Below are 27,234 nucleotides of genomic sequence, written 5' to 3'. Positions count from 1 at the left end.
AGGGGCCTAAGTTCCAGTTTAACTATAAAGCAAGGCAACATGTATACAAAAGGCACAAGATAGTTAAAAATACTAAATAGCATGATGAAAATCTGAATGCAATGCAACAAAATGGAAATCACAAGGCAAACAGCAGGAATGTTGATTTAATACCATCAATTCGGAATTTCTAAGCGCAGGAATTTTAATGTCATTCTTTGAGAGCAAGAAGATGTACAAGATTAGCTAAGAGCGAAAAAAACAGGCTACATTTTGTTTTAGTTCAAAAACCACACTTAAATGAAGCAGAAACATCAAGTAAAAATCATCATGCAGCGATTAAATGTGTCTCAGTTCTTTTTAGAACGAATTTTCAAGGCTCAAGCAAAAATTGATGTGCTATTCTCTATTTGTAATTATCTCTACATTAGCTGAAAACAAATCTTGGAATGTAACATTTTCTTAAGCCAGAGACTGCATAAGATCAGCTAAAACTCAAAGAACAGACAACATTGAATTTGAAGCGAGCAAGAACACAGAAACTAAATAAAAGCATTAAGCAAGTCCATCACATACAGTAATTAAATGTTCTTTAGTTCTTTTTAGTATTAATTAATTCGAGTCTAGATGGATTTGCTGTCTAATTTTGTAACTGTAATAATGTTTGTATAAGCTGAGTTTAGATTTAGTTTGTGTCAAGTTCAAAGAGTCTGTATAATTAGTAGCCAAGATGCATAGCAAGACACACATTCTCAAGGTCTTCTGGATAAGAAATAGTGAACAGAGCAAGAACCTACCAGTTTTTAATGAGAAGAATGAAGACAAAGAGGGAGTTCATTTGTTAGTTAGTATTTATACTAAGGATCCATGTAAAAAGGACCTCTAACCTAAGATGAAGCAAGTACAATCCAGTGGGAGAAGGTGAATAAACAAAGGTGCAAATAAGTGTAAAATGTACTCCCAAGCCTTTGTGTGGAGGTAAATGAGCTTGGATGTACCCTCAAGCCTTTGTGTGGAGGGAAATAAGCATGGAATCCGGGTTGTACAGTGTCTCTTGGACAAACAGTGACAATACTCTCACAGAGGTTAACTTTTTTTTTTTTTAAAAAAAGGAAAAAATCATAGCTCTCAGCAACTGAACAAACTCAGGTAGCTTAGTACTAATTGTTCTAACACAATTTGCATAACCCAACAATATGCACTTATTAGTTAATTTCAATTTTAATCGACATATTATTTCATATAATACCAAATTCTATTTGAGACAGCTAATCTATTGATAATAGAAAGAAACGGTTGGTAGGAAATTAAGGCTAATGAATCAATTTGTGTGGCAATTCGAATTGAAGGCATCACTCATCCATGAATCAAGATCTTGATGCCCACCATTTCCACTGGTCTTTAGTGAATTTCTGGCAAGGAACTCCCCTGCAGCAAGGCGCCTGCAAAAAAACGTAAATAATGGCGGTGAAAATAGCTCATAGATCGAAAAACAGATGAACTAAGCTTCCTTGAATTTCCATGAAGGTAATTTCTGCAATGGCGGTGAGGAAAAGCCAGCAGACCCAGTGAGAGAGACGAAGGCGGGGAAAATTGACCGCGTGGCGAAGGGTTTTTTTTTGCGTGCTTTACTTTAGTTCACCACGTGGGACGCACGTGAGGAGCTTATGAACAGTAAATTTCAGCCATTTGTGACTCATAACACTATTGATTTGAATAGTGTCTAACTTTGCCACTTTTAAAAGGTTATGGATATAGAAAAAAATAACTTTAGGAAGTACTCCCTCTGTTTGTTTTTTGTTTTGTTTTTTTTTTTTTTTTTTTTTTTTTTTTTTTTTTTTATCTTTCTCACATCTCCCAATGCACATCTTTGAACTTAAATATTTTTCATTATATATTAGTAAAAATTATAACGATTGAATGGTAATTATGTACTTATTGAGAAGAATCAAACAAGATTCCACATGACTATATTGTTCATATAAATTTCCCCTCAAAAAAAATATTTTTCATATAAATTGAAAACAATTGAGAAGGTTCTCTTCAAGTATGAATAGTGTCAAGATTATAAGTGAGAAAGATAAAAATAAAAAGAGGGAGTACAAAATAATGTATTAGGGGATGTAGCTCAAATGGTAGAGCGCTCGCTTTGCATGCGAGAGGTACAGGGTTCGATACCCTGCATCTCCAAATTTTTTTTTTCTGCCTTTTTGGGCTGCCTGCTAAAGCTAGGGTTTCCAATTTTCATCAATCGACCTGTGCGAAGAGAGAGAAAAATACAAAAACATGGCAGTTCCGCTCATTAATATTGCTCCTAATCTCAGCGTTTCCAGATTATGCTTAGGTAATTCTCCAATTCACCTCTCAAATTTCATAAATTTATATATTTTATTTACAATATTTATGTAATTTGGTCGGTTTTACAGGAACCATGACTTTCGGTGAACAGAACTCGGTTGATGAATCATTTCGCCTTCTTGATAAAGCTTTTAATTCTGGAATCAACTTCTTTGATTCCGCCGAAATGTATGTTATAAAAATACTTACGTATTTACCAGTGTTAAAAAGCTTGAGGATTTTGAGATGTTTAATGTTCTTCTTCCGTATCGATGTTGTGGGCATTGGGAAGGTATCCGGTGCCGCAGCGAGCAGAGACGCAGGGAAGGAGTGAGCAATATTTGGGCCGTTGGATTAAACACCGGAATATTCCTCGAGATCGTCTTGTTTTGGCTACTAAGGTTCAACTGTTCCTTATCTTTCTTTTTGTTTCTAGTTTGCACTTTTATTTGAAAACTAAAAAAAATATATATTGACAACTGAACAGTTTTCTGGTGTCATTTTCCTGAGTTAACATGTTTAGCATAAATATAACTAATTTTAAGTTCATTATAGATTTTATATCATTTGACTTTTATTACATTAATAAAACCAAAATCTGGATACTCACAGTGATTCCGAACACGCCCTTAGCTTTTAAATTCGTTCTATTACTCATTGTTTGTTTTGCTCAGTAGTAATAATTTCTTTTCTAGTTCATGTTTTTCGATGTTTAACATGAATGCTTTGCATATGTGGTTGTTAGTTGTTACTTGTTTGCCATGCTCAGTTCTGGGGGATCACCTGTACATATCCGAGATGTATGACGGGTAAATCAAATGGCATTCTTCGTAATAAAATCTCACTATATAGTCTTTCTTTTCTTAAAAAAATAAATTAATTAAGACTGGATATTTGACTCTACAACTCAATAAGAGTAATACTATTTTATTGACAAAAATGTCCACTTTTTTTGCTTTTATTTACCATATTGCCATTTGATTTTGCTGGTACATCAAGGAGATTAATTGGCAATTTCCCCTCAGTTTGTACTCGAAAAGGTGCGGAATTAGTGAAATATGATTGTTGCGCCATTTGCGCTTTGCAAGATTAATTAACCAAAACATGGAGTAATAATAATTGGCATTCGTGTATGACTAGCATCCAGGGTGATAATAATGCAAATCATATCTCTGTTCTTCCTTTGCTCCCGAGATAAAAAATTTCTGACTAAAATGAAATTAAATCATGATGTGATTGGTTAGAAACCACAGTACAAGACCGCATGTTAAGTTCTTCGTTCCTGTAGCATGTATTTCTACCTCATCACTGTTAGCTGATGAAACACGTGGATCAATGATGATGTGATTGGTTAGAGACCACGGTACAATGGCATTCAGTTTAGATAATCAGTTGTCCAAGGATAATTTGTTTCCGGATTACTCACTTCCTATGCAATCACTTTCTCAGAACTATAGTATCTCTTTTGCAAATTTGCACCATTTTGCTTTAAAACTAATAATATAGTATTCCATAGGTTTCTAATTATACCACATTTAAGTATGGTTTTAACAACAAATTAAGTTAAAGTAACGGAAATTCCTTCACTATCTAATTATTTACTTTTTTACCATAGTATTCTATTGGAATTTTCGGAGTCGGGTGACGTATAATTTCAATATACAAGTTACTCAATCTAGAAAGTGGTGTTGCAACTTGATAATTAGTAATTATTACATGTAGACACCATATAAATACTGTTCTTTTAAAGTCCCCCTTCCTATTAGATTTCTTAAACTTGTTGAATTCGTGAATTCCGTCATCAAACGTATGTTCTAGAGTTTGGCGATTTCCATTTAAGCCCATCTTCGAAATTAGAAAACGACAGCTTCTGTATGGTGGGGAAGGATTGCTAAAGTAGGTTAGTGCTTTCTTACTTTTTTGACGATGATTGCAAAAAGCATATTCCTGATGGGTGGCAATCTTGCTTAGAATTTATCTTTCTTTTTTGTGGAAGGTCTTTACTACAGACCTTCTAGTGAAATTTTAATCTTTGGCAGAATCTTTAGATTCCAAATCCACCTAGAAGGGACATTACCTAACGGTGGCAGAACCTTTAGATTCCAAATCCACCCAAAAGGGACTATACCAAACTGGTTACATAACATGTTTCTGCATATAAGAACATAATTATTGAATTGTCAAACTTTATTTATTTTCGCTTTTGGATAGATGTGAGTAATTTTCTTATCTGCAGGTTGCTGGGCCTTCTGGGCAGATGACTTGGATTCGAGGAGGGCCAGAGTGTTTGGATGCTAAGAATATAGAGAAAGCCATAGATAATAGGTTTAGCCTCCTTGCTTTCACATTTTTCCTTTGTTTTGTACTTTTTTTCCTTGAAGGTTGTCAATGTTTAAATTGTACATCCTTCATTTCTTCTTTTGTTTTGTTTATTAAGCTCTAACATATGCTTTGAATAATATTGTACAGCCTACTGCGCCTGCAAACTGATTATATTGATCTTTATCAGATTCACTGGCCTGATCGGTTTGTATGTTGTCTTCTTTTTCCTCTTAATTATAATTGGTGACATAATTTATTTCTAGGTGGTGAAATCACCTGCATGAACAATAAATCGTGATTCCATGTGGTAGTTATGTATAACTTCTTCCTTTTCTAGGTATGTCCCTATGTTTGGAGAAATTGAATATGATCCAAGAAGGCAGTATTGCTCTACCCCTATAGAAGAACAGCTCCATGCACTCACTAGAGCTGTTGATGCTGGCAAGGTGTAGATTGTAATTTAAGCTCTGTGTCAAACTTTTCTCAGGATGGCATGTGCTGCTTACACATTGGGGTACTTTCTTGATTTTAGGTCAGATATGCTGGACTCAGTAATGAAACGCCCTATGGTGTGATGAAATTCCTACAAGTTGCTGACAGAATTGATGGTTCTCCAAAAATTGTTACCTTGCAGGTTCTGTTCACCCCTCCCCCCCAACTCACAATAAAATAGAGATATAAGAAAAAGGAGTTTATTTCTCCCCCCCCCCCCCCCCCCCCCCCAAAACCCAAAAAATAAAAAGCATCGGTCCCTGTACGTGGCTTATTCAGGATCTCTTTGTTCATTTTTTTTTATTTGCCTTTTGGATATATATAATGCTCATGTCTGAAATTTTTTTTTATATTAAACACAGCAGTAGCAAAAAAAATTCTAGCAAGAAATTTGGGATTATTGTTCTCATCTGCTGCTCTGAATCTGCAATGTGTCCTTACAATGAATCTTGGTCTAACAGAACTCATACAGCTTACTCTGCCGGACTTTTGATTCTTCATTGGCTGAGTGCTGTCATCATGAGAGGTATTATGTTATTTTAACTCTGTGCTTGTGAAGTAGACACTGGATACCTGTTCATTGAGAAGGAACTTTTTCCTATGAATTAATCCATCTGAGAATGATGTCTGATGGGTATTTTTATGATTAAAACTTTGAAAAATAATTTGTAACTGCTAAAGGTGATGGTGGATGTGACATGTGAGTATTAGCCGACTACTTACTGTTGCAACTTACCATAGATCTTTTAATTTTCCCCTTGATTGTTAAGCGCACAACTTAATAAGTTACATCTGTCCCTTGTATGTATAGGCTGCTACCTCGTCTTGGCCATCTTTCATTGCTGCTGTTAAAATTGCTTCAGCCCGAATGTTTACTGCTCCTTTCCTGTTCAACCTTGGCAGGATCTTCTTGTTGGCCTACAGTCCTTTGGCTATGGGCATACTGTCTGGTAAATACTTTGCAGGTGATGGAGGTCCAGAAAATGCTCGATTGAATCTTTTTCGAGGTATATCTTCTAATTCTTCATATGATTTTATGGAGACTTTTAAACGTATATTGATTATTTGCTTTATTGGCTAACAGGAAGATATTCAGAGGGGGAATCTAGGTATAACCTTTCCAGTGCTGCTACAAGGGCAGCCACGAGGGTATGGTTTCTTCTCAGATCTCAAAGCACTATTTTATTCTTGTTTGTAATCTGTTCTGCCGCTCAAACCTTATGTTGGATAACAGTTCGTGAATGCAACATGCAAAAATTAATGGTTTGACCATGAATCTTGTTGAATTTAAACAGCTGCACATTGTCCTGCTACTAATGATGGGATATGAAATAATTATCTTGCTGCTGGGGACAAAGTAGTAGAATGTTCAATATATCATGGATATGAAATATGTTGGTTAAGTCCTAAGCAAAAGCAAAAATAATTGGTGTCACCATGAATATTATTGTTTTCTTAAAAGCTGCACATTGTCTTGCTATTAATAATTATTTCTTGACAAAACTTAGCTACACAAAGTAGTAGTATATTCCGTAATTTTATGGGTGTGCTACTAAGTCTTGGCAGTGAAGTGTTCACACCTAGAGTTGTTCTTCAATCCTTCTCTTTTACTGCAGGAATACCTTAAAATAGCAGAAAAGTATGGCCTTCATCCAGTTTCTTTGGCAATCGGTATGCCGTATCTTCCACTATTTCATTTCTTTCTACTTCTGGTGTTTGGCGGATCATGCTTGTCTATATCTATTTTGCCTGTATAAACTTGAAAAAACCTATCTATAGGAGACTGAGATTAGGACTCAAGAAGAAAAAATGCGATAATAGTAATTTGAGGAAGCACATCTTTTGGGTGTTGCATTGTGGGGATTGTGGTGCTAATTGACAAATTCGAGAGTTTTGGAACATAACGTTCTTAGAAACTTATCTTGTACCTATGTTACTCCGACACGGACACGGGTGTCGTATCCAAGTAGGGATCGGAGGATCCGACACCCTACTTCAAAAATTTGGCCGATACGGCGACACGGTCAAGAAAGTGTCTTGACCAATACTCTAGACATGTCTATCATTGAAAGTGTCGGAATTAATTTCCTGACACTTTATTTTGATAAAAAAATAATTTTAAAATTATCTCTTTTTTAAAATGTACTAGTTCTTTTCCCCGGGCGATGCCTCGGGTCAGTTAATTAACAAAAATGTTATTATTTTTCATGTTGTAATTTATTTTGCTACTTTTCGTATTTTTTGTCCATTAAAAAATTGAAAAATTCACGTGACGACGTGATAAGTAAAAAAAAAAAAAATGAAAGCTTTGAGTTTGAAAACAATACTTTAGAAGGAATTGTGGTAGGAGAATATGATATCGATATTCTCTTGTAAGTTACGGTAATAAGAGTGTTAAAGATGTACTCCCTCCACTTTTTTTAATTGCTACATTTTTCTTAAATGATTGTTTATTTTTAATTGCTACATTTTACTTATTTCGGGTACTTGGTCTACCATAAAGTAATACTTTTATATTTGTCTTCTCTTTTTCCACCCAAAAATACAAGTTTTTCACTTTTTCTCGTTATCTTACATTAAATGGATCAAAAAGTACACTCCAAAAAGCTTGAAAGTGACATTGCATAAATTATTGTGCATACAACAATGTAGCAATTAAAAAAATGGAAGGAGTATATACTTGTTAATTCTTTTTAGTTAACTACAATTATTACAAGCCTTTATCATATTTTATTTGAAACATTAAACAACAAAGTCATAGTGTATTGATGGTTAAACTCTTACTTTTCATTTCAAAGGTCACGTGTTCGATACCTTGCACTTTTACTTTTTTTTTTTAATGTGAGGAGTACACATGAGCATAAAGCTTTTGCATTAGAAATTCGAGGAGAGTGCCACGTGGCACATAGGCGTTCGTTCGCACGCCTTTTAATATATTTGTATAGATATAAATTTAATTTTATTAAACACTCATATACTATACAAAAAATGAAAAAAAAAGAGTGAATTTTTAAAAAGGAGAAGAAAAGAAAGAGGAAGAGAGGTCACGTGGGAGATGTAGTTGGGAAAAAAAAATTTAAAAAGAAAAAGAACTCATAAGTCATCAACATTAAAATAAAAGGAAAGTTGACTAAAAAATTGAATTCAGTTCACCTTTAGTCCTTTACAGCTGTCCACACACATTTATTTTATTTTTTGTTGCACCCAAGTCCCAAGGACTAAAGCAATACACTCTTCATCTTCCCCATCACGCCATCTTTCCTCTCCCTTTTCCCTCTCTCTGGTTCTTCTGTTAATCAGTAATGGCAGAAATTTTACGGCGAGTTTTTCTGGCAAATTTCAACTCAACTCGACTACTATGACCGATACCATGCCCTAAATTACAAATTTTGAAGGCAAGTGCAGTGAATTAGGTAATTGTTCCCCCTTTTCTCTATGCATTTCTTTCTCACTTTTCCCAAATGGGTGTCTGGTACGCGACACTTTTCTGATACGCATATCGACACCCATTTCCAGGCGTGTCGCGCGTCGTGTCGAGTCGACACACGACACATGAGGTAGAACAGGGTGTCGGAGTAACGTAGTCTTGTACCATTGTATAGAAATTAGAGGTTTAAAATTTTTATGATGACTTGATTAAAAGTGTAAACTTATCTCTTATCAATACACTCAAAAGTTTTAGTATTAAATTAGCGGCTATTACACCGAGATCATGCTGCGGAGTGATATGTGAAACAAAGGTTGTGACAGGAAGTTGAAATTCCCTTATAGAACAACCTTGAGAGCATGTATAATGGTAATGACTCTACAATGAATTCTCCAATATTATCTCTTCAAGTTACTTTCAAAAACTATATCTGAAAAACACCAACAACAATAAAGTTTCTTAAAGAGTTCTCTATTGTATATCTTTATCTTACTTAGACCTCTTCATTTACCTCAAAAATTGGGTGTTGTGTCGTGTTGTGTCATATCCGTCATGATACATCACTTGGATACTTCAATTTTAAACTAAAACTTGACTTTTTTTTACAAAATAGTTGAGTCGGACGTTTAGACACCTGTATCCGAGTATATATTTAATGCGTGTCTGAGTAGCATAGGTATATTTCACTATGTAATGGTACCCATGTTAATTAATGAAACTCATTCCTTTGTGTCATGTGTCACCAATTGATTGGTTGGGGCAATGGAGAGTCATATTTCATTTCTCTCAAATGGTATCTCTTCCAAAAGACATTTTCTCTTTCCTTGGAGTCGTTGGACTGTTGGAAAGCCCGAGCCCCATTATACATGCTCTTATTAGTAACCATCGCATCTCGTGGCAGTATAGACCACATAGAAATCTAGGCATATAAAGTGTTAGAAGTGTTATGCAGTGTAAAACTAGCAATTGATATCACAACTCCCAAAGATGGGTTCTTAGAACTGGAGACTTGTGCAACAATGATTGGTTCAAATCCCGAAGCAAACTCCTGACCAGCAACCTGCACAAAAAGGGACCCACCCTGGAGGTTTGGGTGGTATTTCCCCCTCCGATGCTTAAGTCAGATATCAGGGATGTAAAGGAACTTTTAGAGAGAGAAAGTAGAGAGAGAGAGAGAAAATTTATGACAGAGTAACAGTACTATGCTCTGAAAAACGTACCTTTCACCCTGAAATCAAGGACTATTTATACTGTTTGAAATGACTGCTGTGCCTTGATGTCACCCTAATTTGGGAGCATCTGATTGGCTAATCAAAGTTTTGGGACACGTGGCAGCTGTTAACTGGTCAGTACACCTCACTTTCATATAAAGGTGTAAATCAGACTTCTGGGCCTAAGTACAGTTTTTGGGGCCAGAAGAAGGTCTTTTTAGTACGTTTCAGAGAAACGTACTTTTAGGCCTGTCACCTTCAGGCCCTTTTGTACTTTTATTCCCCTGCATTATGCCACATGTAGGGCTCAGATGAGCCACGTGTCAGTACCAGAGCCGTTTATTTTTTAGGCTACAACATTTGCCCCTTAAAAGAGGGAGTTATTATCTTTTGGGCGCCAAGACGGTTAATCTTCCTCTTTTAACCGACCTGGAACTGCTCTTCTCTTTTTCAAAAAAGAGGCGCCATTTTGCCGGTCTCCACAGGTCAACTTCCTATGAACAACGGTTACTTTTACCGGATGAGGGGGTCATTTTCACCCCTCTATAAATATGTGCCTTAGTCGCTCCTGGAATCATTTTAACTTTGCTGAGAAATTTTCTAGAGAGAGAGACTCTGCAAATTTTTACTGAACTTTTTAGAGAGAAGAACAACCCCGTCCAAGCTCTTGCTATTGGTGTTTTGCTCGTCCGAGGTTTCAAGTCATCTTCAACATTCGTCCGAATTTTCTTCTACAGGTATATTCTCAACTCTTTTCTTGATTGCACACATATTTTAAGAAAATGGATTCGTCCTCTTCCTCGAACAATTCCGGCCGCTCACGGGTTGGTGCTAACCCTAGAACAGAGGGCCTAACTTCCTCGGCATCTTCTAGAGTTGGTCCTATCTTGGCCGGGCATGCATTCTTTATCTTTAGCCATGGACGGCAAAGTCAGACGACCCAGTCTTTACCTGTGCAGGGTAATCTGGCGCGCGTCAAGCAAACGGCTCGCATCAGAAGAGGGGTAACCATGCCGGCCTCTAGCTCTGAAAGGGAGGAATCCACTGGGCGAATTCCGGCCGAAGGAGAACGAGAGACCCAAAGCGCTCGTCCTGCCTACCACACTCCTTCTCCTGAACATGCCGAGGAGGAACCAGAAGTCAGGGGCTCTCCAGAAGCCAGCCCGTCCATACATAGGACGATCTCAGATGAGCCAAGGACGGCTAGCTCTTCTGACCCTGCTAGTGGCTCAGAGGAGCCATCAACCACTTCGTCTGAAATAAGACGGCGGCTAGGTCCCCTTTCTGACCCTAGGTTCATCCTGGCCGACAACACATGGTTAGGACGATTAGGCTCGGACCTTAGTCCTTTTTCGGTGGCAATGCCCATGCCTGGCTACCACTTTGTACTTCCCGGCCGAGAGGACACTATTTTCAGTGCTCCTCCAGGCCATTTTGCAGTTTATCGGCTGGCATTAGATGCCGGCCTGCGCTTTCCCCTTCACCCTTTCATCAGCCAACTTCTTCAGTATTACGGCATAGGACATAACCAGCTTGCCCCTAACTCTTGGCAAAACATTCTTACCTTTCTGGCCGTCTGCAATTTAAAGGGAAAGGACCCTTCTCTGGCCGCTTTCACCCATATTACTACGTCGCCAAGGTCCCTAGGACCATTGAAGGAAGCTGGCTGAGCGTGTGCAACCGTCAAGGATTCTTGACGTCTTGGGATAAGACTTCCAAGATGCACTCATGGAAGGGCGAGTTCCTCTTTGTCCAGGCGCCCAGTAAAGCGGTGGCAAACCGTCTTCGGTATTTTAGCCGGACAACCACAAATACTGGACGGATGGCCTCATACTGGAACTGGAGAGTAACTCTGCCGAAGAGATGGTGGAGTACTTCCGGGTTTCGGAGTATACTATGGAAGATGTTTCTTTCAAAGGTCCGTCCAATTGGATTCCTTTTAAGGAAATGTTTTACCATGACAACTTCCTGGTCGCTGCCGGCTTAAGGCAGGACGAGGACAGAGGTATATCAACTGAGAATCTTCCAAGTACAAATTTCTAGAATTAATTATCATTCGTCCAACATTTGTTTTCTCTCTTTCAGATTCAGCCAGGAGCAACTAGGAAGTCTTGGATAGGAGATATGAGCTCATCCAGATTTGCGGACACTCTATGGAAGGAGTACAGCAAGTCAGGTGCCGAAAAGAGGGCCGACACCTTGGTAGCTTTGTATATGTATCATATTTTTTTTTTTTTTTTTTTTTTTTTTTTTTTTTTGAGCCGGCCGGTCTGCTACTTTGGAGGGTAACCCGTCAAGATGGTGCCTGGACGACTTGTCTACCCATGGGGCAATTCGTCCAGAGAAACACAGGACGAGCTAACTTCCCAAGAAGCAACTCGGCTAGTTGAATTCTTGACGGCTTGCCTCTTAGGGGACAGTCCGTCTGGTTAGCATAGGACGAGTTACTCATCTGAACAGCAACCCGTCCTGGTTGATATCTTGACGGTTTGCCTCTTCGAGGGGCAGTCCGTCTAGAATAGTGTTGGACGAGTTGCTTATTTGAGGATCAATTCGTCCTGATTGATATCTTGACGAGCATTTCAATCTTTTCTTTTTTTTCAGAAAAATGCCCCAACTTCAAAAGCTCTGGCCGAGAAAGCCGCTGCAAAGAAACGGCCAGCAGGCACCAGTGAAGCCCCTCCCCAAAAAGGCAAAGGGTTTTACTGCTAAGAGGAAGAAGACCACTCGGCCGGTTCCCAAGGTCGTGATCGACCTTCCGGCCAAGGAGGAGGCCAAAGAGGAGCCAGCTGAAGTTGACTCTCGAGCCCTGGTGGCCTATACTGGTCCGGCTGAGCAACCCGATTCTTCGCAACCTGACGAGGTTGTCATTCTGGACGACGCTGAACAATCTTCCAAGCCGGACGCGGCTGTGGACGGATCCGCCTTTTCTGGGCCAGTGGCCCAACTGGTAGGCCAGATGCCGGCCGCTTATAGGACGGCTTCCCGTTCTTCTGGTGAGTCCTACTATTCCAACGTAGTTAGAACACTACGGGTTGGCGGGCGTCCGATGAGTCCGTCCAACAAACAGACCGTGGTTATTCCCATCAGGTGTACTGACGAGTCTAACCTTTCAGATAAAGGGAAGGGTCCTGCTGTTGTCGGCTCCCCTAGCCTCTCTGACGATGAATCTTCTCCAGCCTTTGGAAAGATGTCGTCGTCTGATCGTGAGAAGCTCAAGACGGAGCTGTTCAAGTGCTTTCCCGAAACTTATATCAAGGGGTTAAGGGGAGCATCGTCTGGGCATGTAGGTTACATGTCTCAGCTTGCTGCCGAGGTACATTCTTTCCTCTTCGGACGCTTATGCTTTTTACTTGGTCTTCATTTACTTTTTTATTATCCGTCCTGACATGCCCTATCCTTTTATGTTTTCAGCTTTTTGCTCGCAGCATGATAACAGAAGACTGGGCGAAGGAGCTCAGAAAAGAGAATAAAAAGCTCGTCCATGACGTAACTGCGGCCGCCGACCATGCTCAGTTCGTCATTTCCGAGCAAGAGGTGTTGCACCAGCAAACCAAAGTTGCTTTGGAAAAAAGGTCGGCTGAGCTGGAGTCTCAGATCAAAGTCTATCTTCTTCGGTTGACGGAGATGATAGACGAACGGGCTTCGTTGGAACGTGTTCTGACGGACGAGAGGAATTCAGCCATGACTATGGCTGCCGATTTCTTCAAGGAAAACCTCGTCCTGAAGGTCAAAAACCAAGCCCTTCGAACTGAGGTTGCAGAGACAATTGCCGGCGCCAAAGAGGCTATGAACACCATCATAGATACCTCAAAAGAATGGGCGGTGAAGGCTTTTGAGATGATGGCCGAGGAGGAGGATATCCCCAGATATGCTCGTCGGCTGGAATTCCAAGAAGCCTTGCATAAGGCCACCATAACTAAAGCAGAACCTCCCGTCTTTGAAGAATCCTCTGAGGATGAAGAGGGAGAGGACAATGCAGAGGCCCAGGACGAAGAGGACAACGATCCTCCTGCCGCCTAGTTCTTTTTGTGTATCTTGGCTGTGAGCCACTTGTAACTTTTTCCTCCTTTTGTACTTAGATGAATTTAGGTTGTAATCATCTTTTTATATTTATGGGAAGCTAACTTTTTCAATCTCTGTTGTTCTATGCTTTACTGTTTTGGACGCATTGTCTTACAATTCCATGATTATACCAAGTACAAAAGTAGTTCGTCATAACATTTTGGCCGATTATACTTACAACATTCATCAATGTTCAAGTATAAAAGTAATTCGTCTTAATATTTGGCTGGTCTAATCAACTCTTTTGGCCGATTTCTTCTAGTACTATCATTAAAGCCAAGTATAAAATAATCTCGTCAATCATTCTGATCTGACTCAGTAGCTCTTTTCTGGACGTTCATAACCAGATGCTCAAGCAAAGACTTGCTTTTACTTTTTGGATTTTAAGTATAAAAGTTTGCTCGGCCAGACCCTGGGTGTCGTTCGTCTTTGGACAAAGACTTAGTCATTTTATAAATTATGTCCCTATATGCCCCCTTCTTGGACGAAGAGTTTTTATAACTTTTCCCTGTTCAAGAAGGAGTTAAGAAGATAATTTTTAAACAACTAGGACGAGCGTTTTATGCCAGAAGCAACTCGTCCAGGCTAATATTCTGACGGGCTGCCTCTTTGGAGAGCAACTCGTCTGAATGATAGTTGGACGAACTGATTCTTCGGAAAACCTCGTCCATCTTTGTGAAATCATAAAATAACTTGTTCCTTTACTAAGGTTGTTATTTCGAAGTTTTGTGGCTTTTGGACGGACAGTAAGATACCTTTACTAAGGCGTCTTATTTCCAGCCGACCTTGTTCAGGAGATGTTTAACTCTTTAAGAAAACAATCGGCCAAATCTGACATGTTTTATCCGTTTAAGAATGATAACATGTTCAGCCGAACTCCCAATGAAAGGTGCATTGTCTTTTTGCTTTGGAAAATTAGTTAGCTTTTGACGTTAGTATGTAACTTAAGCAAACAATTAAAACAAAGTCATAGAGAAGTAGAATTGTATTATATGAAGTTTGCTTGACGGATAGTCAAGGTACATGTCTACATTCTACTTTTTCATTGTAATGCATTAGGAAAAGATTACAATTTAGCTGGGTGCTCTAAACAAAGTATTTCTTCAAAGTGTCAGAATTCCACGTCCTAGGAATAGGACGTCCGTCCAATCCTTCGAGACGAAAGGTACCATTCTGAACGACTTCGATTATCTTATAGGGTCCTTCCCAGTTAGGAGTAAGCTTGCCTAACTCTTTGGTCGGCCGACCGCTTCCATCTTTCTGAGGACGAGATCTCCCATCTTTAGTGGACGTCTAGCAACTCTTTTGTTGAAGTCTCTAGCCATTCTTAACTTATATAGTTGCATCCTCAGCAGAGCATTGCCCCTGACTTCAGGAACTAAGTCCAAAGCCGTCCTAAGAGCTGCCCAGTTAGCATCTTCTGAGTACATCATTACTCTTAAGGTGGGTTCCTCAACTTCAATAGGAAGGACAGCCTCAGAAGCCATAGACCATCATGAAAGGAGTCTCTCCTGTGGAATTCTTGGCCGTCGTCCTAATTGACCATAAGACCAGCTGCAATTCTTCTACCCAAAGCCCCTTTGCATTGTCTAACTTCTTTTTTATTCCGGCCGAAAGGATCTTGTTAAAGGCCTCTACTTGCCCATTAGCCTGTGGATGAGCTACTGCTGCAAAGTGAGCCTTAACTCCTTGATCGGCCAACCATTGACGAAGCTTGGGCGTTTCAAATTGCGGCCCATTATCAAAGACGATGGACTGGGGCATGCCAAACCTTGTAATCAAGTTCTTCCAGATGAACCCTTTGACATCATTGGTGGTGATGCCCCTTAATGCTTCAGCTTCAACCCATTTTGTAAAGTAGTCTACAGCTACTATTACAAATTTCTTCTGGCCAGCAGCAATAGGAAAAGGCCCAAGGATGTCCATCCCCCATTTAGCAAAGGGAAGAGGAAAGAGAATGGGCGTCAAGTAATTGGACGGCTTTTGATGGATATTACCATGCTTTTGGCAACTATCACACTTCTTGGCATAGAGGAGTGCATCTTCTTTTAAGGACGGCCAAAAGTAGCCCGTCCTGAGAGCCCTTTCGCCAAAGCTCTTCCTCCAATGTGAGAAGCACAAGCTCCCTCTGCAACTCCTTCAAAACGTCCAGACCTTCCTTTCGGCTGATGCATTGAGAAGAGGCCGATTATAGGATTTTTGTATAAGGTCTCATTCCACAACTCAAACCACTTGTCCCTAGCTCTCACATACTTGGCCTTAATGGGATCAAGAGGCAGACGGCCGTCTTCTTGAACTCAATGATTGGACTCATCCACTCATCATCTCGGCTGAGAAACAGCACTTCTCCGGCCTCAATGCTCTTGGCCGCCTTCACCTCCCAAAAGACTGTTCTAGGAAACGTCACCTTCGCCGAGCTGGCCAGTTTAGAGAGGGCATCAGCTTGATGGTTTTCTGATCTGGGCACCTGATCTAGGACGAACCTCTTTAAAGACTTGATCTCGTCCTTGACCAAATTCATATACTTGCTCATGGACGTTCTCTTGCATTCAAACTCACCATTGACTGACTGACAACCAGCAGAGAGTCGTTTTAGCTCAATTTCCAGGCCCCAGCCGCTTTACACATTTTTATGCCGGCTAAGAGAGCTTCATACTCTGCTCATTATTGGACGCCTGGAACTTGAATTTCATAGCATATTCAAACTTATCCCCTTCAGGAGATTGAAAAATGATTCTTGCCCCACATCCGTTGGCAGTTGAGATCCGTCCACCATAAGGGTCCAATGACGCCTTCCTGCTGCTGGATCCTGGACGCTTTCTATCGTAGGCCGTGTAAGCTCTACGATGAAATCAGCCAAAGCTTGGCCCTTGATTGCCTTTCTAGGCTCAAATGTTAAATCAAACATATTCAGCTCAACAGCCCATTTTAACATTCGGCCAGAGGCATCCATCTTATGCAACACTTGCCTAAGCGGCTGATCTGTATATACAAGAATGCTATGGCAAGAAGTAAGGCCTTAACTTCCGGCTGGCCATCAGCAAAGCCAGGCCGAATTTTTCGATGGACGAATATCTGTTCTCAGCATCTTTAAGCACATGGCTCACAAAATAGACGGGTATTTGCACCGCGTCTCTTTCAGCCAATAGGACTGCACTTACCGCGAAGGGTGATACAGCCAGATATACACATACAACCTCTCTCCTTCGGCCGGACTGATCAGCCTAGGCAGCTGCCGAAGATGATCTTTTACTTGCTGAAGCGCTACTTCAGCTTCATCTGACCATTCAAACTTGGCATTTTTCTTGATGGTAGCAAAGAAATGGTGACATTTGTCCCCTGATTTTGAGAGAAACCGTCCAAGAGCAGCCAAACAGCCCGTCAACCTCTGAACTTCTTTGACTTTGGACGGCGAAGACATATTCATAATAGCCTGAATTTTGTCGGGATTTGCCTCAATCCCTCTCTGATCAACCAAAAATCCCAGAAATTTCCCAGCAACTACGCCGAACACACATTTTTGCGGATTAAGCTTCAACTTGAATTTTCTCAAGGTGAGGAAGGTTTCCCTCAGATCGTCCAGATGATCTTTCTCCTCTTTACTCTTGACGATCATGTCGTCTATATAAGCTTCCATATTTCGGCCGAGCTGCGGCTGAAATACTGTATTAATGAGCCTCTGAAATGTAGCCGGAGCGTTTCTTAGGCCGAAAGGCATCCTGAGCCATCCATACAGCCCTTTCTCAGTAAGGAAGAAGTCTTATCTTGATCATCCGGCCACATAGGAATCTGATGGAAGCCAGAGTAGGCATCCATAAAGCTCAGTAGGGCATGGCCGGCCGTAGAATCAACCAGACGATCTATTTTTGGCAACGGGAAGCTGTCCTTAGGACAGGCCTTGTTCAAATCTGTATAATCAACGCACATCCTCCAAGTGCCATTCGGCTTTGGAACCATCACAACATTTGCTACCCAATCTGGTAGTATGTTTCCCGGATGAATTTAGATTTGAGCAGCTTTTGAACTTCCTCGTCAACGGCCTTATTTCTGGCCGCCCCAGATGCCTCTTCTTCTGCCGAATAGGCTTTTGCCCCGGCTCAATGTTGAGCTTATGGACAGCCACCTCAGGGTCTATCCCAGGCATCTCCTCTACAGCATAGGCAAACACATCTTCAAATTCTCGCAGCAACGCAACTAAGGCGTCCTGAATTTCCGACCTCAAAACTGATCCAATTTTCAATGTCCTTTCCGGACGCTCTGGATTCAAGCAGATCTCTACTGGACTTTCCACAGGTTCTGGACGTTCTAGTCCCAGACTCATTATAGCCATTATCTCAGATGAATGTTTTCTTCCTTAATAGCCAAACACTTTCTCTTCTTGCTAGGCAAAAGCATGGACGGAGTGCTTTCAGGAAAGGCGACTCCTGAACCTTCTCAATTTCCTCCTTAAGCTCACTAATCTGGCCTTTAACTTTTTTGGCCGAATCATCTCCTTGTGCCCTTGGACACTCTGCTTTTTCCTTCCAAGATGATGGTTTGAGTGTGGTGAGATAGCATTCTCTGGCAGCTTGCTGGTCTCCATAAAGAGATCCAATCTTCCCACCATCGCACTCAAACTTCATCAGCATTAAATGGGTCACAATGACGGCCTTGATGTGATTTAAGGTAGGTCGCCCGAGAATGACATTATAAGCTGTCAAGTCTCGTACTACCAAAAATTTCACAAAAAGCGTCCTGGCCGCATCTTTTTCTCCAACTCTGACGGCAAGGTGACGTTCCCATAGGGTGTATGACCCCGCCGCCAAAACCAATTATAGGATGATTTACCGGCATCAAATCGTTTTTGTCAAACTTTAAACGAGACAAACAATCAGCACTGATGATGTCAGTTGAGCTCCCAGTATCAATCAAAATTCGCCTAACCCTTAGATTGGCAATCTTCATTTCCACAACCAGCGGGTCATCATGAGGCGTCCTAATATTCCCCCGGTCCAACTCGCTGACCACTATTTTTGGAAAAGGATCAGACTCGGCCTGGTTGGTGAGCATAACCTGGCTGAGTTCCCTCAAATAGTTTTTGTGGCCGCGATTTGTCGGACCTCCAGCTGCAAATCCTCCTGAGATGACCATCACTACATCATCATCCGTGCTATCTCCGTCCATTTTTCTTCCTTGACGGTTATCCCTTTTCTGAAACTTCCTTCCTGACGAGGGTAGGTAATTGTTCATCTTTCCTTTTCGAGCCAACTCTTCTAGTGCTCGCTTCAAATGCTTGCATTCATTGGTTTCATGTCCACAATCTTTGTGAAAGTGACAATACTTGCTCTTGTCCCTGTTACGATAAGGCGTCTTCATCTCGGCCGGCGCCTTTAGTCATGCTGATCTTTTATTTCCATCAAAATGGAATATTGATCTTTGTTGAACTCTATTGGTTCAACAGAGGCCGCCGGCTCTGACCGCCTACTTCTCTTGGACGAAGTGGTCATAGTAGTCATGGCCCAAGTCTCAGCCTTCTTGGGCGGATTCTTTTTTGGCTGAACAGCCTCTTCCACTTTCTTCACTTCTGGCTGTTTTGCCTCAGCACAGACCTCTGTGGCATGAATGAATGCTTCAGCCTCCCTCAGTGCTTCCGTCAAAGTAGTGATTTTCTTCTTCACCAAATCAAACTTAAAACTTCCTGGTCTTAGACCTCTGATGAAGGCGTCAAACGCCACACCCGCATTCAAATCTTGGATCTGCAACGCCTCCAGATTAAACCTCTTCACATAACCTCTCAAGGCTTCCTTAGGACCTTGGATGACTTTACCTAGGTGCATGCTTGTTTTCTGTTCTTGCCGATTAGCCACAAAGTGACTGGTGAACAGAATACTAAGTTCAGTAAAATTATTCACTGAATTAGGCGGTAAGTTGTTGAACCATTTTTGCGCTACTCCTTTCAAAGTAGCTGGGAAATTCTTACACCAAGTAGCATCGTCCACCCCTTGGACATACATCTGATGCTTGTAAGCTGATAGGTGATCGTCCGGATCAGTAGTTCCGTCAAAAGGATCAATGGTAGGGAGCTTAACCTTTGGGAAAGGAGGGGACTCCATGATCCTGACCGAGAAAGGAGTGGGCCAATTGATCTGGAGTGCCGCCACCTGCCCCTCAATGGGTATGTGCTCCTGACGGTACTCTTTCAAAACCGGATTAGATGAGGTGTTAGCTAAGGCTTGACGCCTGTACACCATAGGCTGCAGAACTGTCTTCTCTTGCCTGGGCTGGAAAGCCGATGGACCACGGCTTCGCACCACTGTTCTGGACGGGAGCCTTAAGGACGGATCCTTCATATATGGCGTGGAGCCAGAGGCTGAACGCTGCTGCGCTGCCGCCCTCTTGGCCTCCAAGTACTCCCGAGCATCAGTCTCCATCATGTGACCAGTAGGAGGGATATTATCTGCTGGACGGACCACCAGCTTCCAGTCCATCTTCCTCCTAGAATCACTGACTGCCGGCTGCTTTCCTTTGGAAGGCGGCTTAGTCAATTCTGGCCGAGGTGGCCGACTAGGTCCTGGACGACCCTCTTGGGATCGCCCTTTAAGTGGCGCAGCTGCCTCTTCTCTCGGACTCATCTGAAAAAATAGCATGTTGTTCTTAATCTGCTCTTCCATAACAGCGGCCATCCTGGCCTGGAAGTCATTTAACACATTTTCCAAATGACCAGCAGTCACTGGACGGTCAAGATTTTCTTGGATGACTGGAGTTACAGTCCTACCCTCGAGGTGAACGGCAGCATGGCCCTGATCCCTGCCTCGAGGTGGCCTCTGTCATCAACGGTATCATCCACCTGAACTCTAAAACTTCTGTTCCTTGCCACATTCGAAGAGTGACAGTCCGTCATTGTTGCGTCTCCCCACAGACGGCGCCAAATGTTATGCTGTGTAAAACTAGCAATTTATATCACAACTCCCAAAGATGGGTTCTTAGAACTGGAGACTTGTGCAACAATGATTGGTTCAAATCCCGAAGCAAACTCTTGACCAGCAACCTGCACAAAAGGGACCCACCCTGGAGGTTTGGGTGGTATTTCCCCCTCCGATGCTTAAGTCAGATATCAGGGATGTAAAGGAACTTTTAGAGAGAGAAAGTAGAGAGAGAGAGAGAAGAATTTATGACAGAGTAACAGTACTATGCTCTGAAAAACGTACCTTTCACCCTGAAATCAAGGACTATTTATACTGTTTGAAATGACTGCTGTGCCTTGATGTCACCCTAATTTGGGAGCATCTGATTGGCTAATCAAAGTTTTGGGACACGTGGCAGCTGTTAACTGGTCAGTACACCTCACTTTCATATAAAGGTGTAAATCAGACTTCTGGGCCTAAGTACAGTTTTTGGGGCCAGAAGAAGGTCTTTTTAGTACGTTTTCAGAGAAACGTACTTTTAGGCCTGTCACCTTCAGGCCCTTTTGTACTTTTATTCCCCTGCATATATGCCACATGTAGGGCTCAGATGAGGCCACGTGTCAGTACCAGAGCCGTTTATTTTTTAGGCTACAACAAGAAGGTACACGTGTACCTCTCAATATGTATTGAGGGTGTTACCTTCTTTTCTTATTACTCCCTATGTCTTTTTATACTGGCTACATTTTCCATAGGTGAATCTCTCTTTTTACTTGCTACCGTTCTTTATTTAGTAACCATGACCTACTAAAGAGTACCAATATTCCTCTTTATTTTGTTATCTTCCTTCCATCTGCATCATGATGATCCCATTATAAATTTGCTATCTCCAAGTTCCTAAAAGAAATATAACACCATGATTCTCCTTTTGAAGCTCCACTAGCTATCATATGCTTTATCTGTTTCACTTGGACGATCCTCATTAACCAAAGCATATACTCTGTGCGTTTTTTTTGATTGCTACATTTTCCTCAAATGTTTGTTTCTTTTTAATTGCTACATTATCTTAACTTTCCTTATTTGAGAACCTGGCCCACCAAAAAGTGATAATATTATACTTGTTTTTTTCTTTTTGCACCAAAAAGTACTTTTTTTTTTTACTTTTACCTTGTTTTAGATTACATTGGTCAAAAAGTACCCTCCAAAAATATTCAAAGTGACATTGCCTAAACTCTTGTGAAAAACACAATGTAACAATTACAAAAAATGAAAGGAGTATATGAAGTAACCTAAAACTTACCAATGGCAGTTGTGAATTAATTTAACAGATTTATAGTAAACATTAGGATTGTCAAGAACACAAAGAGCAGCGAGGACATATCATGGTCCCCAGATGGTCAGATTCCCTAAAGCTCTTGCTCACACCCAACTCCCTTTCTTATATGTGCAAATTAGAGTGTTGTCACTAGAAATGGTAAGTATTGAACCTTGTGATGCAAATTTTGTGTCATGCTCATATTTAACTATTGGAAGCAGCAATGGATGTAAGAGTAAGAGGAAGAAATTCTTTTGGTCCAGAGTTGTTGCTCATAAGGGAGCTTGAAGTTCTTTTTTGAGTTAATCCTTGAGGATGAGGACCCATGAGTGGCCACGACCACAGCCACAGAATAAAATTGTAGGTGGTTGTAGGCTACTTCATTTGTTTTTTTAATAAAGGCATCATATTAACTTTTTACACTATTTGAAATTCAATTTTGATCATTTATAATTATTAATAGGAAAAATTGACAATAAAGGTCTGAACTTTGGGTGATAATTTTTAAAAGGTCTGAACTATTGATTAACCTGTGTAAGTCCCAACTTTAGGGGGTCTTAACTTTTAGCGGGCCTCGACGACTTAAAACTTAAGATTTCTTTTTTAAAATCTCACCTAGTTCCTACATCTCTCCCTCAATTAACCCTTCTGATGTGACCCAAGTTTTACAGTTGATGACCTATTAAGCTAGTTTTAAGTCACTAAGGCCCGCTAAAAGTTAAGACCCCCTAAAGTTGGGACCTACACAGGTTAATCAATAGTTCAGACCTTTTAAAAATTATCACCCAAAGTTCAAACCTCTATTGTCAATTTTTCCTTATTAATATGTAAAGATAAATGTCATTATCTTAATTGTTGTTGGGTTAATCTCAATATTTATTTTCAAATTATTTTTTTATAATTTTTAATACGGTTTTTTTACCAGGTACCCCTGTGGTTTTTCAAAATTCATGGGGTACCCCTGGTTTTAAAAAAATGCACTAAGGTACCCTTACTGTTTCAAACAAATGTACGAAATGCCTTTAATGACTAACAGTGTTAAGTTTTCGTTAGTCATATTTACCATTTTGCCATTGTTAACCCCCTAACCCTAAATCCTAACCCTAACCCTAACCTTAACACCCTACCACCCCCACCACCCCAGTCCCCTCCCTCCCACCCCAGCAGCCCCACCCCTAACCCAACCCTAACGCCTCATCTAACACCTCACACCCACCGCAGCCGCTCTGCCCTCCCCTCACCCAGAGCCCCTCTACCCTTCCCCCAACCCACAACCGCCCCGCCCTCCCCCTCACCGCAAGTCGACCCAGGAACTCCTTCTTCTTCATTTCTTTTTCTCTCTCCTTCTTCTTCATTGATTTTTTTTATTTCAAAAACTGATTTCGAAAATGGTTTTGAAAATGGTTTTTGCAAAAGGTTTTCGAAAATGGTTTTCGAATATTTTTCGAAAATGGTTTTCGAAAATTTTTTCGAAAATGATTTTCGAAAATGTTTTCGAAAAAGGTTTTCGAAAATAGTTTTCGAAAAAGGTTTTCAAAAATAGTTTTCGAAAATGATTTCGAAAATGTTTTGGAAAATGATTTTTGAAAATGATTTCGAAAATGATTTTCGAAATCAGTTTTAGAGGAGGTGGTGGTGGTTTGGTCTACAGGGAGGTGGTGGTGGAGGTGGTGGTGGCTGCTACTAGGGGAGGGGGGATGTTACCGGTGGTGGTGGTGGGGGTGGGGGAGAGAGAGTTACCGGGGGGGGGATGGCAGTGGGGGTGGGGGTGGGGGTGGGGGAGGGGGCCGGGTATGCTGCCGGGGGTGGAGGTGGGGGTGGGTTGGGTGGTGGTTGTGGGGTTAGGGTTTCAAGTTATGGGGTTAGGGTTTAGTTAGTTAATTAGGGCTTAATTAGGGTTTGATTAGGGTTAGAGGAGTTAATTAACCCTAATGACTAACGGAAACTTGACACCGTTAGTCATTAAGGGTATTTGGTGCATTTAACTTAAACAATAAGGGCACCTTGTGCATTTTTTTAAAACCAGGGGTACCCCATGAATTTTGAAAAACCACAGGGGTACCTGGTGAAAAAACCCTTTTTAATAATATATAATCAAAGATAATGATGTTCAAACTTGTGCATTGGCAAGTGTGCCTAGTCCATATGATGCATCTATTAAAAAACAGAGGTAGTATAAAGATAAACGATGTCAAATGTAGAACCCAAGAGGACCTTTGCTATGGATAATTTCTACACTGCCATGATTATCGTAAATGGAGTAGGGTTTTATAATCAGAAGATCCAGATTTAAGTACAGAGGTAGCTGCAGTAACATTACGTACAAAGACGTTAGCAGAAGTTGATTAGTTACTAGTTAGGTTCGGTATTGGATTGACCTATTTGGCAACGACATAGAATAAGAGTGGCTGACACATCCGTTAGAGAACAATTTGGGGGTAATCTAGCTTCATATTGAATTGAGATCGAGGGTTAGTAAAGTGCATAAGAAGTCGACAACAAATTAAAGGCATTTATAGATGATAGTCAAATTATTTACTATTTACAAATAACATACAAATTATATATCATTATCGTATTAAACGAACCATTAGGGGTTGATCTAATCATAGTGTTACGTAGTGCTTGATTAGTAAATACAGTGTTATCCCTTAGCGGGTTCTATAATGGGGACTTGTGCACCGATGTCCTAGTCAGATAATTCCTTTTTTTTTTTTTGCCGCTTTCTTAGAAAGATCCTAACAAACAGGTCGGCTTAGACCAGGACGGTTCCCTGGGAATGCCCCCTAAGAGGATAGATAGCGATTGGATTTGGGTTTACTTGAAAAAAACAACATATTTTTCTTGATCTGTTCCTTGATGACTGCAATCATCTTGGTCTAAAAATCATTCAGGACGTTCTCGACATAGACAGCAGTCACAGACAAACCTGAATGATAGGTTCTCGAAGTGGCCTTTCATCATCCACAATATCCTCCAATCGAACTTCAAAACTTCGATTCCTTAATATATTGGACGAGTGTCACTTAGTCATCGTTGCGTATTCCCACAAACAATGTCAAATGTTACGTAGTGCTTGACTAGTAAATATATTGTTGTCCCTCAACAAATTATACAATTGAAACTTGTGCAACGATGTCCTAGTCACATAATTCCTGAGTTTCGTTCTCGAACCTGGACCCACCCTGGAAGTTTGGGTGGTGGCTCCCCCTTTCGAAGCTTAAGTCTGGTATTAGGAGTAATAAAGAAAAGTAGAGATAAAGAGAGAAAGTGAGAAAGAGTTTTCACAAAGTAATAAAGAAAAAGTACCTTTCTCTTGAATTCAAGGACTATTTATAGTGTTTGGCGTCTGATTGCTGTACTTTGATCCTAATTTAAGGGCCCTGATTGGCTAGGCAATCAGAGCTTGACACGTGGCGGACAATGATTGGGAAGTACACGTCAACCAATCTTATGCAGCCGTTTTTTGAGATATGGGCGCAGACATGTCAGGCCAAAAAGGTGGGTTTGGTACTTTCCCTAAATTAGTACTCCCATCCTTTTTTCCTGTACTTCTCTCTTATTGACTAGGCAATCAGAGACATGTGGACGCGCTAGATGAATCCACTTGTTCGTTGGAGAGCCACTGATTTCCAGGCTACAACACATAACATGTGGCAAAGATGGGACCTATGTAGTCTAAGACCAATCGTCTTAAAAATTAGTATTTTTATTATGTCAATATATATATATATATAAGTGAATTCATATGAGAATGCATACTTACATGAGAAATAAGAATGATATTTACGCGCTATAACTCTTATGAATAAGTGATGTAACTCCAAAAAAAAAGTTTATTAGAAACAAAAATTCAAATTTCAAACTTTTTTTTTTGGCTCTAATTTTTTTTTAGGTGGGTATAACTCTAATGAACAAGTGTTGTAACTCTAACCCAATCGTGTGGTTGAGATTCATTCTCATTTCTCATGTAAGGATCATTCTCATCTTCCCCTTATATATATATATATATATATATATAATATATATATATATATATATATATATATATATATATATATATAGCTTCACGTGAAAACCACTTTTTATGCTGAAAATTGAAAATTTCAACATCAAATGAGCAAAGCCTTTGAAAATGAGTGAAAAATCAAAATGAGCAAAAAGTTCTTAAAATAAGCGAAAATGTAGAATGAGCAAAAAAACATAAAATGAACAAAAGTTTGTATAATGAGGAAAAAACTTCGTAAAATGATCGAAAATTTGCTAAAATGAGCAAAAGTTTGTTAAAATGAGCAAAAACATAAAATGAGCAAAAATCTGTAAAATGAGCAAAAAGGTCGATTTTTAATAGTATCACGTGAAACTGATAAAAATTGAAAACTGTAACATAAAATGAGTAAAAAGTTTCTTACAATGAGCAAAACACATAAAATGAACAAAAATTTGTAAATTGAGCAAACGTTTTTAAAAATGAGTGAACATAAAATGAGAAAAAAACATAAAATTAACATAAGTTTGTAAAATGAGCAAATTTTTCGTAAAATGAGCGAAAGTTTGCTAAAAGAGCAAAAACATAAAATGAGCAAAAAAAAAAAAAAAAAAAATGAACAAAGATCTGCAACATGAGTGAAAAATGCCGGTTTTCAGGTTAAGGTTAGTTTTAAGTTGATCCTACCATGTCCCTCTCTATGTATAGAGGTAACAAGAGTGGCTAGGTGAATTGATTAAGGTTTATTCTTACTCTCTCAGCTAGCCGTTTACTCGGAACTGCAAGATTACATGATAGTGTTTTCGTGATTGAATTTGATAAATTTATTACAGCGTTTATTTTGGAGCACTCACTTGTTGCAAGTGCTGTTTTTGGAGCAACCAAGATATGGCAGCTTGAAGAGATTCTCAATGCTAGCCACATTGAACTGGGAGCTGAAGTAATTGCCGAGATAAATATGGTTCATTCAAGATATCCGAATCCATGCCCTTAACATTTGCTCATGTGGATTTTTTTTTTTTTTTCTCTTGCTATTGATTCTTTTTGGCCATTTGAGTTTTGGCTTTGTTTGTAAATGTAGTGCATCTTTCTGATTGTTGATTGGAGATTTGGAGTACGCCATATGCCTTATTGAAATTTTGTATGAGAGATAAAACCCATCAAATTGAGTTTGTTTAAGGTCATGTTTGGTAATCAGAGGGTATTTGTTTCATTAA

General features: G+C 40.1%; 1 protein-coding gene and 1 non-coding gene across 9 annotated transcripts; both read left to right on the top strand.

Annotated features, from left to right (window-relative positions):
• The first annotated feature begins 2,096 nt into the window (after positions 1 to 2,096).
• TRNAA-UGC (transfer RNA alanine (anticodon UGC)) lies at positions 2,097 to 2,169 on the top strand. The gene has a single exon. It is a non-coding gene; the product is annotated as a tRNA-Ala (tRNA).
• Positions 2,128 to 27,234, top strand: LOC104883067 (uncharacterized). Of its 8 annotated transcripts, none has more exons than XM_057391108.1 (13): positions 2,129 to 2,323; positions 2,406 to 2,505; positions 2,609 to 2,717; positions 4,553 to 4,641; positions 4,786 to 4,842; positions 4,976 to 5,084; positions 5,171 to 5,272; positions 5,592 to 5,656; positions 6,034 to 6,137; positions 6,215 to 6,279; positions 6,747 to 6,801; positions 25,433 to 25,530; positions 26,851 to 27,234. In XM_057391108.1, exons 1-13 carry the CDS (start codon positions 2,266 to 2,268, stop codon positions 26,959 to 26,961), a joined length of 1,122 nt encoding a protein of 373 aa, XP_057247091.1. In that variant the 5' UTR covers positions 2,129 to 2,265; the 3' UTR covers positions 26,962 to 27,234. The 8 variants fall into 8 exon arrangements, 5 of the variants coding, with proteins under 5 accessions (XP_057247092.1, XP_057247091.1, XP_057247094.1 ...); XR_008967244.1 differs by having other exon boundaries at positions 2,130 to 2,323; positions 25,425 to 25,530; positions 26,851 to 26,989; XM_057391109.1 differs by lacking the exons at positions 25,433 to 25,530; positions 26,851 to 27,234 and adding an exon at positions 9,304 to 9,720 and having other exon boundaries at positions 2,128 to 2,323.

Source organism: Beta vulgaris, chromosome 8, assembly GCF_026745355.1.
Source record: "Beta vulgaris subsp. vulgaris cultivar EL10 chromosome 8, EL10.2, whole genome shotgun sequence".
NCBI classification, from domain to species: domain Eukaryota; kingdom Viridiplantae; phylum Streptophyta; class Magnoliopsida; order Caryophyllales; family Amaranthaceae; genus Beta; species Beta vulgaris.
The sequence above is the reverse complement of the archived record's forward strand: the minus strand, read 5'-3'. Positions and strand labels throughout refer to the sequence as shown.